The 14,467-nt window shown below is 47.9% G+C and overlaps 1 protein-coding gene across 1 annotated transcript in view; it reads left to right on the top strand.

Moving 5' to 3' along the window:
• Nucleotides 1–9,138, top strand: part of BCO1 (beta-carotene oxygenase 1) — a 33,126-nt gene extending 23,988 nt beyond the window's left edge. Inside the window, exons 8-11 of the mRNA XM_036275603.1 lie at nucleotides 1,184–1,289; nucleotides 4,616–4,710; nucleotides 6,525–6,636; nucleotides 8,984–9,138. Of these exons, the coding sequence (XP_036131496.1) occupies nucleotides 1,184–1,289; nucleotides 4,616–4,710; nucleotides 6,525–6,636; nucleotides 8,984–9,138 (468 nt within the window). The remainder of the gene's footprint in view (nucleotides 1–1,183; nucleotides 1,290–4,615; nucleotides 4,711–6,524; nucleotides 6,637–8,983) is intronic.
• The last annotated feature ends 5,329 nt before the right edge of the window (nucleotides 9,139–14,467 follow it).

Raw genomic sequence — 14,467 nt, 5'->3', positions numbered from 1 at the left:
TTTTAAATTATTTGCATGAATTATTTAATCTGCACGATAATTCAGAGACACATATACCATTCATACAATGCATATACTAGACCTCGCTATACAGATGAAAACACTGAATTTCAGAGATGCTAAGTAACGTACTCAAGGTCCCATAACTAGTATGTGGAGAAGCAGGGAGTAGTAGATGCCCAATAAATATTCAATCTTGTTAAATCTCTCTCCTGGGTTACAATGATGGCAGTAAGGTACTGAACAGAGCAGTCTGATTGTAACTTGAGACCAAGGAATGTCCTTGATAGATATTTTTCTCCCAAGTAATTTTTATTGCATGTTTATTTTCTTTTCAGCAGTGATACATTTTTACGGGAGAAAATACTGGAGGCACAGAGAAGCATAGGAAAAGAAATGAAAGTCCCCATAATGCCACTCCCTGCTATATTGTTGATAGTTGGTATATCTCTTTCAGGCTCTTTTTAGTGTAATTCTTGTACCTACTTGAGCTCAGACTGTATATGCAATTTACCCTGCTGCTCTCTCACTCAGCATTCATTCAATCACGAGCATTTCCCATGTTATGACGAACTCTTTATGAACATCCTTTTAATGACAGATCCAGCCTTTTATAGGTGAATCATCCCATCTTTAAAAAGTACACTAATTTCACCTGTGAGGGATAAGGTTCCCCATAGTAGAAAACAAGAGCTGGTTTTAGGGGGCCCTCTCCTACCACCTACTAGCTCTGCAATCTTGGGAGAATCCGTTCAAATCGCCGATCCTTATTTTTAACTGAGAATACCAATAATACAAATGCTGCTTCCTGTGAGTAGTGGAAAGCCATAACAAGATGACATACTCAAAAACATTTTTTTAAAAATATGCACAGTAGCCCAGGTCGGTTTGGCTTAGCAGTTAGAGCGTTGGCCTGCGGTCCAGAGAGACCCAGGTTCAGTTCCTGCTAAGGGCACGTACCTCGGTTACAGTTTGTCCCCAGCCCTGATTGGGTCATGCGGGTGGAAACCACTCAATGTGTCCCTTTCACATCGATGTATCTCTCTCTCTCTTCCTCGCTCTTCCTCCCACTCTATCTGAACAAAACATGGAAAAAATGTCCTCGGGTGATATACACACACAGTAAAATACATGTTTTCTTTGGGTAACACATTTTGTTTTTTTGGAAAACGGATTCTTTCAGAATGCAGAAGTGGGCTCAAATTTAGTCCAACTGGCATCTACCACAGCAAAAGCCCTGAAGGAAAAAGATGACCAAGTCTACTGCCAGCCTGAGCTGCTTTTCAAAGGTAAAATACATCCTCTACCCCTGTGTTTAGGGAAGGGCAGAATTTCACGAAGACCCCCAGGCCTCTTTAGGTAACGCCTCCTTCCGATTCAGAGATGCTAGGCACCCACAAGGGTCCCAGAGGAGGGCTCTTCAGCATGCCCCGTGAAAAACATCCGGAGACAGTTGTCTTTTATATGTCATCAGACACCTCCCTGGAAGGCACAGGGACGGTACTGGACCCGCTGACTGTCGCGCTGTCTGCTCCAGACGCTGCCCTGTATCGAATGCTGACTTACAGACGCAGCGCGACTGCATGTCGACTCTGCGCATTCACAGCACCCTGTGTAACAGACAGGTGCTGTCAGCCCCAGAAAGGTAGAGCTACACCCACAATGGAAAACCCCTTGAACAGAAGTCACACCCACCAGAGCAGGGCTCCCCAACCTGGCACGACTGATACCCGGGGCCGGTCATTCTCTGTGGCGGGGGCTGTCCTGGGCATTGTACGATGTTGAACTGCATCCTGGGCCTCAACCTACCAGATGCCAGTAGCACCCCCACCCTGAACTGGAATAACCAGAAACATGTCCGGACATTGCCAGTGTCCCATGGGGGCACCATCGCCCTGATTGAGAACCACTGCCCTAGAATAGAATAAGTCCATGGGGTGGGGACCATGTTTTTGTGTTCAGTGTTATCACCAACATGTGACAAAAGTCTGGCTTAGCTGGGTCTGAGCGCAACACCTACGTTTGTAGTGAACAGGCTTGCCCAGGATACTCCGAAAGTGGCAGGGCGTGGCTCTGACCTCAAAGCTCGCTCCCCATGTTGGCGGCCCCGTGCCAGGTTCAGGCACCTAGAAGGGTGCTATCCTGGGGACTCTCCTAGGATGACCTCAGATTTGCCCACTGAAACTCATTTCTGTAAACAGTGTCCCATGGATCCAATAACCGGTTCTGGGTGGCACCCCAGACTCCAGGAGTCTTTACAAGTGAAAACACAGATCTCGTCTCGAATTCTGAAGGCATCAACTTCCATTTCCTCGCCCCTGCCACGTGGTGTGGGCAGACAGAGGCTTAAAACAGGATGGTCCTTTTGTTTCTGAGACGAGAAGTGCTATTTACTGTAGCGATCTTAGGCAATACTGAAAAGTATGGCAATAGGTAAATCCCCCATAATCCCTCCACCCATGACAACCCATCCAGTCTTTCCTATCGGGTACGGATCACTCGGCATCCGCCAGGCCCTCCTCTTAGAGCTCCTCGGACACCCTCTTCTTTTATCCCAGCACAGACATCCTGTTACATCAGGTGCGTTCACATCTGAGGGGCTGAACTCAGGGCACAGCCCGTAGTGAGAGTCCAGCAAAAGGTAGCCGTTACTATTAGAACCTGAACAGGCAGGTGTTAGCACATGTCCTTCTTACTTTAGAATGGAGGACAGCAAAGCTGAGGATAATGTGGTCACTTGCCTAAGGACAGGCAGCAAAGTCAGGGTCTGCACCCAGTTTTCTCTGATCCGAACCCCTCCCCTCTACATTGATACGTTTACAAATGGGAACCATACCACCTAGAATGCCCTGAGATGGCTTCTTCGACCTAATGAATGTCGCCTGAGAATCTTCCCACATCTGAAGAGTCTTCAAGAATGTATGTGGTTTTAATAGCCATGCAGAATTTGCCAGAATGAGTCATACTTTGCTGAACCAAGTGGTTGGCCATTTACAGTGTGGGGGAAGGGAGCCTAGACCAGGCTTGAGGGGCCCAGGAGCATCATGGGAAGTCTCAGGCTTACTCTAGGGCTGACTATGGGCATTTTTTTTTCCTGATTTAAGTGTGTGGGTGGTCCCTCCTCCTCTCGTTCATCATGACCTGTGTCTTGGAAGTTTCACGATGACTCGCTTAGGAGATTATACATGGTCTCATCTCAGCAGTCCATTCCCCTTCACTGCTCACTGAGCCTGATGGCCATTTATGCCTTGGGTCTTTCTCAGGAGGACTCTATGTGTCCATCCTGCCTCCTCTTTTATTGCACATTGTATTTTCACCAGCAGTTGGCTCCAACTACCTGGCCTGTTTCATAGGAGGGGCACTTGCATTTTGGTATTCAGACTTAGAAATTTAATTAGACACAACAGGCATATATAAATATATATGCATTTACATGGACAATTTTTTTCTTTTAATCCTCACCAGAGGATATTTTTTGTTCAGATAGAGGGGGAGGCAGGGAGGAAGGGAGGGAGAGAGAGAGAGAGAAACATCGACATGAAAGGGACACATCGAGTGGTTGCCACCCGCACGACCCAACCAGGGCCAGGGACAAACTGCAACCGAGGTACGTGCCCTTAGCAGGAACCAAACCCGGGTCTTTCAGGACCGCAGGCCGATGCTCTAACTGCTGAGCCAAACCGGCCAGGGCTGCATGGACAAAATTTTAAGGTTTTTTTTGGATTACAAAAGTAGTAAGTATGATGAATATTTCACAAAATGAGAAATGTATAGAATGTGCAATATATAATATAAACTATTTAGAAGTTATCATCCCAGCAGTGCTTCTAAACTTTTTCTCTTCATTTTTAACGTTGTGGAGATAATTCTATAATCAACCTTTTACACTTCATCTTTTTTTTTAATCCTCACCCGAGGACATTTTTCCATTTTTTGTTCAGGTAGAGTGGGAGGGAGAGAGAGGAACAGAGAGAGAGAAACATCGATGTGAAGGGACACATCGAGTGGTTGCCACCTGCACAACCGACCAGGGCCGGGGACAAACTGCAACCGAGGTACGTGCCCTTAGCGGGAACCGAACCCGGGTCTCTCAGGACCGCAGGCCGACGCTCTAACCGCTGAGCCAAACCGGCCAGGGCTACACTTCATCTTATGACCTGGATACTTTCCCATGCTATTAAAATTCTTTGTAAATATTATCCTAACATAATGTTATTATAGGAATTCACCAGATTTATTTAATTATTCCCCACTGACACTCCTTTCCACAGATTCAGAATTTTCTCTTCACACCCACACACACGTGTGTGCACACATGAGTACTTTTTTTAAAGAGCTTTAAAAAATTGCAATCGCCTCTGATTTTAATCATGCAATTATTTTTGATTTCTATCTTGGATAATTAAAGATTTTCATATACTTAAATGCCTTGCTCCTGAACCTTCTAATAGAGCCAGGATAATTATCAGGGGTTCCTTCCCGCTGCCCGGTAACTACCCTGATCCAGTCCAGGGCCTGAATCAAGTTCAGGGATCCTGGCCTGGGAGCTGTTTTTGTGGAAAGGGTGCCCAGCCCTCGGTGACAGGGGCTTCACCAGCTGTGTCATTCTCTCTAGGCTTAGAGCTGCCTCAGATCAATTACGCTCACAACGGGAAGCCATATCGATATGTCTTTGCTGTTGACGTTCATACAAGTTCCAGCCCAACCAAGGTACTGGTCCCTGGGCAATCACAGCCTACGACCCGGTCTGTCAACAAAGCTGAACTCGAAGGTTCTCAGACTGGGGGCAGGGGAGGGGGGTGTAAGAAAGGGAGGGCAAGAGGGAGGTCCCTGGGGGACAGGAGGTGGGTCAGAGAGTGAGGTCAGTTTGGACAAAATACATTTGAAGCCATGATGAGCCAAGGGAGGGAGCCGTACCTCTGGGTGAGGCTCAGGAAAGAGGCCACAGCTGCAGTTCACCCGTTGCTTTCTTTACTGCAGCCGTGTTTTAGGAGTGCCAGCTGTGTACTGCGAGGTGGTAGGCAGTGAGGACGAGGAAGTGTAAGGGGGATCCCGTCCCTGCCTCACCCTCTCAAGCAGGGAGAGTACAGCTGAAACTTGGAAGATTTGTTTGGTATTTATTTATTTATGTTTAAATCCTCACTTGAGGATACTTGTTTATTTATCTTCAGATAGAGTGTGAGGGAGAGAGAGAGAGAAAGAGAGAAACATCGATGTGAGAGAGACACATCAATCGGTTGCCTCCCCTGCACAACCCCAACCAGGGCCAGGGACTGAATCGCAACGGAGGTACGTGCCCTTGACCAGAATCGAACCGCAGACTCTTTGGTCCTCCGGCTGATGCTCCAGCCGCTGAGCCACACTGACCAGGGCTTGTTCCGTTTTTAAAGTACTCTTTTAGGAGCCCTTGCTAGACCCCGGGACTAAGTGCTGCGCTGATACCACTTTCCCTTAATATCTTCATTTTTAAACAATGAAATGGAAAGTCTTTTTGAAAAAAAAAAATGTACAGTGTAGAAAGGTACCAAGTAAGAAAATTAAGTTTTTACCCTGGCCGGTTTGGCTCAGCAGTTAAAGTGTCAGCCCACGGACCAGAGAGTCCTGGGTTCGGTGTCCACTAAGGGCACGTGCCTTGGTTATAGTTTGTCCCTGGCCCTGGTTGGAGTTGTGTGGGTGGCAGCCAGTCGATGTGTGTCTCTCACATCGATGTTTCCCCCCCCCCCCCACCTCCTTCTCTATCTGAGATAAATGCAAAAATGTCCTCGGGTGAGGATTAAAAAAAAAAGAAAAGAAAATTAGGTTTTCCACACACATACACACGCCCCAAGTCACTCCCCACTAATCTACCACATCCTAAGGGGACACAGGCCTCTTGGTGATTACGAGAAGTCTAGTGATCTGCACTTTTAAAACAACACAGGAATTATACTTTCAATGTTTGCATTGAATACATTAGTTCATTTAATGGTAGAAAAACTGCAGTGTTGTGCCAAGCACCAGACACATTCAGGATTTTTGTTTTGAAAAGAGCTCAGTGTGTAATGTCAGCTATGTGGTAGCAGAAGGACCTTTGCTTCGGGCCGGAGGAGGAAGCTGGCTGCCTTCATTTCTCTTGTTACCCTGACCAGAGGTGGATGTCACTGGAGTCTACATGGGCTTCTTTCCCTTGGGCCCCCCGCCTTCCTGTTGACAGGAATAAGTATGCCTTCCGGCAAGTCATCCCATGTCTCTTTTCTTTTTCTTTCTTTTTTTTTTTTTATCCTCATTCGAGGACATTTTTCCATTTTTTGTACAGACAGAGCAGGAGGGAGAGAGAGGAAGAGAGAGAGAGGGAAACATCGATGTGAAAGGGACACATTGAGTGGCTGCCACTCGCACGACCAACCAGGGCTGGGGACAAACTGCAACCGAGGTACATGCCCTTAGCGGGAACCGAACCCGGGCCTCTCTGGACCGCAGGCCGACGCTCTAACCGCTGAGCCAAACCGGCCAGGGCCCCATGTCTCTTTTCTTTGGACGCACAGATACTGAAGTATGACCTTCTCACAAAGTCGATATTACAATGGGAAGAGGACTACTGCTGGCTGTCCGAATCCCTGTTTGTGCCCACGCCGGGTGCCACGGACGAGGACGACGGTAAGACTCTGGGAAGGGGAGCTCGCCCACCGTATTCTGCTTGTGACCACATCCTCAAACAGAGGCATCATGTGGGGACAGTGGCCCCGTGTGTGTCACGCAGATGGCGGAGTCATGCTTGGAAACCCAGGTCTGGATGAATCCAAAGCTGCAGGGTCAGGGAGTCCCCAAGACCACCCTCGGTTCCCATAGCGGGACTCACAGAACACACTGGAAACTGTTACACTCATGGTCGCGGTTTATCTCAGGGAAAAGGTGCAGATTGAAAGAGAGGAGGGTGACATCCCGGAGAGGTCCATGCTTGGAGCTTCCCATTGTCCTTCCCCAGGGAAGTCACGGACACCCCCTTCTCTCAACAGTGTCCATGGAGTATCGCCAACAAGGGAAACTCCTCCAAGTCTTGGTGTCAGAGCCTGTGCAGGGGCTTAGTCAGTTAGCGGTGGTCGACCTTTAGTCTTCAGCTCCTCTGGAGGTCCAGCTGACACTGTGTGGCTTAAAGCTCCCATCTAAGTGACTTTGTGAGGACAGGTTATCGGGCTGGCCCCAGGCAGAAGTCATGTCCTAGCAGCAAAAACAGATCTCCCTTTGCAGGGGTGGGGAACGTCTGGCCTGCGGGCTGAATGAGGCCTGAGAAATCAATACCAGCTAACATCACACACACACCTCATCAAATTAGCCTGACCAAATAGAGCAGGCTACTTTTTTAAAAAAATTTTATTTATTAATTTGTTTTTGTTACAGATGTTTCTCATTTTTTTCCCCCATTGACACCCTCCTCCCCTCCCCTCCCGCCCCATCCCCAGCTTTGTTGTCTATGTTCATTGGTCATACATACATGCATGTAAGTTCTGTGGTTTATCTCTTCCCCCACAACCCCCCCACCCCTGAGGCTTGTCAGCCTGTACCCCACCTCCATGTCTCTGGGTTAATTTTGTTCAGCAGTTTGTTTAGTTCATTATATTCCACAAATAAGTGAGATCATGTGATATTTGTCTTCCTCAAGCAGGCTAATTTTTAAGTTGATAATTTTGTGTGGCCTGTGAATGATGTTGTAAACATCCAAATGGCCCTTGGCAGAAAAGAAGGTCCTCCGCCCCTGCAAGGGGACTCCGTCGCTCACTGCACAAAGGCCGCTTCCTTTCCACGGAGCAGCACGACCCTTTCTCAGAGTGTAGGCTCTTGGTTTTAAAATTCCTTTTCATGGCTGGGTCAGAGTTCTTCGTTATCTAAACACGTAGCTATTTTTTGGCGCACCTAGAAATGTGCGTCCGAGGCTCACCTTGTTTTTCTGGGTTTCCACATGACAAATGGTCCTTTCCTTCCCCCATTCTGCCTTTGACCCAGAAATGCCCTGCCTACACCCAAAAGGGTGCTAAGGAGGGTGACAAGAACCACGGGTGGGGCTGCCCCACGGAGCCTGCCAGCTGCGGTTTTCTGCCTACTGATGGTGCACGGCACGGTGCCAGGCGGGGGCCCGAGTCCCGGTCATCTCGGAGGTGGGGAGTTGTTGGCACCACCTCCTGCCGAGGCCAGTCTTCCACTGGGCTGCCAGAGTACGTCCTGCACCTTCCCTCCATTGGCAGGGAGTAGCACTGTCTTCCTTTCACCAAAGGAGAGAGAGGTTCAAAGAATGAAGTAACTTGCCCACGGTCGCATGCTCAGTGCTTATAGAGATAGGGTTTGAGTCCAAACCAATCTGACTTCATTATGCTCAACCACCCTGAAGCCAGGGAGCGCTGGGGAAGAAGCATGCATGGTTGCTGGAAGGTGACGGGCATTATTTCGTTTAACCCTTCATCCCTTGAGAGGGAGCGCTCAGAACGTTTCCATTGTACAGAGGCAGCCTGCCTGCTGCTTCACAGGAGGTGAACCGCTCATTCAAATGCCAGTTAAGTGTAGCCAGTCTGGGCTTAGCCACCTGACGTATATTAGCTTAGATGCAGCACCGAAACGGATTCTCTATCATCAGCTTCTAAATAGTAGGGCAATAGCCATTCTTCAGCGCGTGCAGGGATTTACAAAGTGCTTTGATAATTCACCGTGCAAAAGATCCTCTGAAAGCCTGCGAGGGTAGGGACATTATCCCCACTCTCCAAATGAAGAGACTGAGGTCGAGAGCAGTAAAGGGACTGGCCCAGCCAGGGCTGGAGTTAGGTTCCCTGATTCCCGGTTCGCTGGCCTTTGTCTTCGCACACAGAAAACCAAATTCACTTCCTCTTTGTTCTGATAGACCCTGACATTCAAAGAGGACAGGGAGACAGCTGAGAAAGGTACTCTTCCAGCTGGAGGAGATTCAAGGCTGCACTTTTACAAAGTGTCTCTTTTTTTTTGTCCCCCCCCCCCCAAGGAATTATCTTATCAGTCATTATCTCGTCCGAGCCCCAAAAGCCTCCTTTTCTGCTCATTCTGGACGCCAGGAGTTTCACAGAACTGGCTCGCGCGTACATTGATGCGGACGTGCACCCGGATCTCCACGGGTTATTCGTCCCGGATGTAGACTGAGGAAGCCGGCCGCTGCCCAGGACAGGGCCGCAGACCTGCCCGGCTTGAAGCCAGCCCTCGGGCGGGCGCCCACAGGACACAGGTGTGGTCCCTCTCCGGCGGAGGGGAGGGCCTTCGTTTCATTTGGTGTTTATTCTTTCAGTATTCGCTTTGAACAAAGGTATGGAGATTTATCGGTGTGTTTCTTTCGTTTTATTTTGGCCGTAAAAACCTTGTTGGAGAGTTGATCAACTTTTATTGATCAGCTCTAGCGCTTCAAAGAAAGCCCCTTTCCTATAAAGACCATGACCATAAATCAGAAATTATGTTGTCACATATAAATCAGAAATTATGTTGTCACATATTCATCGTTGTTAGAATGAGCAACCACCCCTTCCTCCTCCCCCTCCCCCCACCCCTTCTCTCTCTCTCTCTCTCTCTCTCTCTCTCTCTCTCTCTCTCTCGGTTCTTTCTGGTGGACTAGATTGTACGCCTGGGCGATCCAGCTTTCTCACATGCCCTGTTAGTAAATCATGTGGCCAGGAAGGCATGTTGCTTTGTGTCATTTCGTGCAAGGCATGACATGATATAAAATAATAAAAACTTTAAAGTCTGTTCCGTCCTTATTTTATTTTTACATGGCTTCTTTCCTCTGAAGTTCTTCTAAGGCAATAAAATAAGAGTGGCTGAGCTAGGTGGTTGGTAGCAAGCTTGATGGCTCATTGTACCACCAAGGGTTCAATGGATGGGTGTGGGAATCCACCTTTTACAAGAGGGGGTTAAGGGTCGGGGCACTGACCTACCGGCCATGGCCAAAGGGCCAGAATCCAGGATTGAGCCCCAGGCCAGGGCTGGCAGGAGGAGCTCTTGCTTCATGCTGAGAGCCAGGGCAGCAAGCCACGCCCGTGCGTGCAGGGAAGGAGGTTCCCCAAGATGCATGTGCTGTCAGGATAGACCAGGCATTTGGGGAAGAGGTGGGTGGGCTTGGTGGTGGGGACGGAGAAAACTATGAGCGAGCCAAGCAGGGGTCCCATGTGAATCCTGGGAGCTCTATGGGCATCTGAGTCTCGTCTTTATAGTCTAGAGCAGCGGTTCTCAACCTATGGGCCACGGCCCCTTTCACAGGGGTCGCCTAAGACCATCAGAAAACACATATTTCCGATGGCAATTCATAACAGTAGCAAAATTACAGTTATGAAGTCGCAACAACAATAATTTTATGGTTGGGGGTCCCACAACATGAGGAGCTGTATTAAAGGGTCGCGGCATCAGGAAGGTTGAGAACCGCTGCTCTAGAGGGTGCCTGGTGCCCGGTCTCGAGAAGGTTCCTGGGTCAGAGGGTCAGGGAGGGCTGCGGTGCCACCTTCAATCTGGCACCTGCCTCCTCCCGAGTCTGGATGTCCTTCAGTCACCTGTGGGGACTCAATGACGTCTGGAGGGTGGGAAGGAATTTCTCATGACAGCACATGAATACCCCAGAGGGGGCAGATGGTCTTGGCTTTTGCCCTGCAGACATACTTAGCTTTTGCTCCAACGTAGGCACCATCTGGTCAGGGAAATTTTTTTTAATTTACATTTTTGTTAGAATAATTATAGATTCATGTGCAGTTTTGAAAAACGATAACAAGTGATCCCACAAGAACATTACAGTTTTCCCCAATGGTAACATTTCAGTACAATATCACAAACAGAATATTGACATTGACTCAATTCACAGATATTATTCGAATTTTCCCAGTTTTATGTGTGTGTGCGTGTGTGTGTGTGTTCTATACAATTTTATCACAAGATACTAAGTAGTACGTTGAAACAAGGATGTCTTTTGTTGCTTTTTTATCACTACACCTACCTCTCTCCCACCACCACCTCCCACCCCTTGACCCTGGCAACCACCTTTCTAAAAATGTTATTTCAAAAATGTTCTGCAAATGGAATCACACAGGATTGACCTTTGGGGATTGGCTCTTTTCACACGGCAGGATTCCTTGGAGATTCATCCAATTTTCCCCGTCGCTGGGTATGTTTTATTCACGACTTTATCCTCAGCATCTAGAGCCCTGCCAGGCAGGTTCGGGTTCTCAACAAGTATTTGCTGAATGAATGAATTCCCTCAACAACAGCTTCAACTCTAAAATGTACCAAGAAATGGGTATGTTACTAAGGATCTCCTGGGAAGATGAGGAAGGCAGCTGCGTGGGACTCAGTGACGGCACACAATTCCCACGCAGGCTCCTCTCGCCTGCCATCCCCGATCTCTAGTCTACTTCTTCCCCCGTTGGTCACTCAAAACGTCTTCCGTCCTCCCAGAATCTCCACTTCACCCTCAGCTTACACATCCCATTAGACAGCCCAAACCCCAACAACGACAGGCCATCCACTCTTCCTCAGACTCCCCCTGAGCGGCCACAGCCCCCCCAGCCTTGACAGGGCGCATCAGGAGGAAACGTCAACTGTGGTGGCCCAAGAAAAGTGTGGCTGAGGTTCGCAATCAGGCGGCAGGAATGGAAGAGTTGTGACCAATGTGACAGCCACTCACCTGCTCATTGTTCTACTTTAAATATTTGAGAAGAGGGTGGAATGAAAAAATGCTACCCCACCTCCATTCTATCCGATTCCAGTTGCCAAACAGTACCCGGACCTAATTACGAAAAAGGGTGCAGTTCTGCAGCGAAGAAAAATATGTTCGTGGTTTGTTAACCTCGTTTAAGATGAGAGGTGAAATGCCAGTCTAATGAAGAAGCTTGGCACAACAGATATTTTTTTCTCCGTTTCAAGAACACCAAAGGTCGATGCCATGCTATCTCATTTATCTGGTCCTTAATTCCGTCTCATGTCTTACCCAGGCCAGTGTAATTAGCTCAAAATGCCACAGGTGTTGAGACGCATGCACCTTTCTTGTAGGCTGCACAGGACAGTGCATCCTATTCTCGAGCCTCCCTTGTTATGCTTCATGTGGGTGGAATATGTGACCAGGAAGTTCTGCAGGAAAAATCACTCCGGCTGTGTTTATTGCTTTGGTAAAGCCGTGGCATTTCAAAGTGCTCTAAGCTGTAAGTGGCAGGTGCAAGGTCAGCTCTCGAATGTTGGCCGACACGCTCCCTTTTTCCTTCAAGGGTTTCTCTAAGTTGATTCCAATTCAGGAATAAGCTGGATCTCAATGCTTGGACAAATCAGCTCACGAAAAATCTAAGTGCATGCGAGCTACCTCAGCGTTATTGGTTCACGTTCATTTCCTCCCAACCCAAAGCACCGAGCGTCGGGCTGACTCCATTAAGAAGGTTGCTGGTCCAGGTTAAACACAAACACCTTTGATCACTTCTTAAGCTGTTTTAAGACTGTTTGGGTGGTTTTTAAATGAGAAGTCTTTCCCATGGCAAATCGGGACATGCAGACAGAAAAGTCATCGCAACTTTCCACATCATTCAAAAGTCTTGAGACCTGTGGCCTCAATGCCAACTTCCTTCTGAGGGTTTAGACTCAGCAGCCAGGTGCAGCACACACACCCAACTGTACCAGCTGCATCAGGAAATGGTCTCTTGGAGTCAAGCACCAGCCAAGAGGCTGGAGATTTCCTGGGACAAGGCAAGCAGAGAGCGATGTGGAGGCACTGTGGGGATGAGCCAGGCTTTTTTCCTTCCGGTGATCAGGAAGTCTTCCGGGAAGTGGCCAGAGGGAACACCTGGCAAGGTGCTTGTCCTTGTAGGCTGGGGTTGCAGCTCAGGATGAGGAGTTGGAGGTGGAGGTGGGTTAACTGAACAAAACAGGTGGAGAGTGAATTCCCCAAGAAAGAGCAGTAGAAAGAGAGAACTGGGGGATTTCCCCCTGCTCTGATTATAAAAGTCAGATATGTTCATTGCAGAACACCTGGATACATTAAAAAAAAAAAAAAAGAGGAAGACACCCATCGTCCCACCACAAAAAGAGCACCCCTCAAATCATTCTGGTGTGGGTTTATTCTTTCTCCAGTTTTAAAATGTTTTTCTGTCCAGTTTACATATTAGCGATCACTTTATAACCTACCTGCCCGTTTATGACCTGCTTCTTTTCACTTAATGTATGATACACACATTTTCCCAGGTCATTAAATTCTTCTAATGGGTGCATATGGTTTCATCTTTGGGACGTGGCGTGATGTGCACTGCCTGCCCTGCTGTGGGACATTTAAGTTGTGGTTTTGACTATTACAGATAATGCCAGGTCAGTAACTCTGTGCATGGGTTTCTAGAGCTGACCCCTCTGCCCTGCTCTGTGTTCAGGGCCTTGCTATTTTCTTTGGCTAGCTTCCCAATTTAGGATTTCTGAGCCAAAGGTAGAAAAACAAGGTTTGGGGTGTTCTTTGACAGGCCAAAGGGTTTGAGTCATAGGAAACTGAGAAGTCACGTTAGAACCTGAGAGACAAATGGTCACTGTGACCGCAGGGCGGAGAAATCCATATTTCTCGGGAAACAAATAAAATGGGTACATGGTAATATAACTTTAGTCCAAATCTCCCCCTCTTCCATTTTCTTACTCTTTCTTATCCTCTATATCTTTCCACTCCATACATAGACTTGTTCTTTTTCAGGCATATACAGTGATACCTCGGTTCTCGAACATAATTCGTTCCAGGAGGACGGTCGAGAACCAAATTGTTCGAGAACCGAAGCAATGAAACCCAATAGGAAATAATGGAAACTGGATTAATTCGTTCCAAGCCCCAGAAAATGCCTATTTACTGGCCTAATTTGTATATAATATGTAGAAAAACATAAGTCTCAACAAGAAATAAAAGTGTACAGTATGTCTAAGGGTTAAATTCAGTGTAAAGCGTGACTCTCTCCACAAAGCGTGACTCTCTCTCTGCACTCACGCTGATGACGCGAGCAAGGCGCGCTGGGCCGAATGAACGCCATTCGGCTCAACTCGGCTCATCTCGGAAGTTCGAGTTCCAAATATTTGTTCGGATTCCAAGACAAAAGTTTCTCGAATCTCCTGGTCGAATACCGATTTGGTCAAAATCCGAGGCGTTCGAGAACCGAGGTATCACTGTAGTCACTTCGTTTGTTCATCCGTTCGTTCATTCATTCAGTGATAACCAAGACCATGTTGGAATGTAATGGTGAGCAAAGCCGGTGTCTCAAGTGTCCTCAGGGAGTGGATGGCCTCGCACAGCACAGCACCAAGGAAACAAACCAACACAATTCAGTGGGATGGGGATAAGAAAATGCTGTGTTGGGAGCCAGGGATGGCTGATATGTGAAGGACAGTCGCAGGTGAGTAGGTGAAATGGGTGATCCAGGTAAAGAAAGGGGCAGTGCCTGGACCTGGAATCGGGAGACAGCATAATAAACTTGGAAAACCTGAAAAGATG

Source organism: Molossus molossus, unplaced genomic scaffold, assembly GCF_014108415.1.
Source record: "Molossus molossus isolate mMolMol1 unplaced genomic scaffold, mMolMol1.p scaffold_m16_p_21, whole genome shotgun sequence".
Classification (NCBI taxonomy): domain Eukaryota; kingdom Metazoa; phylum Chordata; class Mammalia; order Chiroptera; family Molossidae; genus Molossus; species Molossus molossus.
The sequence above is the reverse complement of the archived record's forward strand: the minus strand, read 5'-3'. Positions and strand labels throughout refer to the sequence as shown.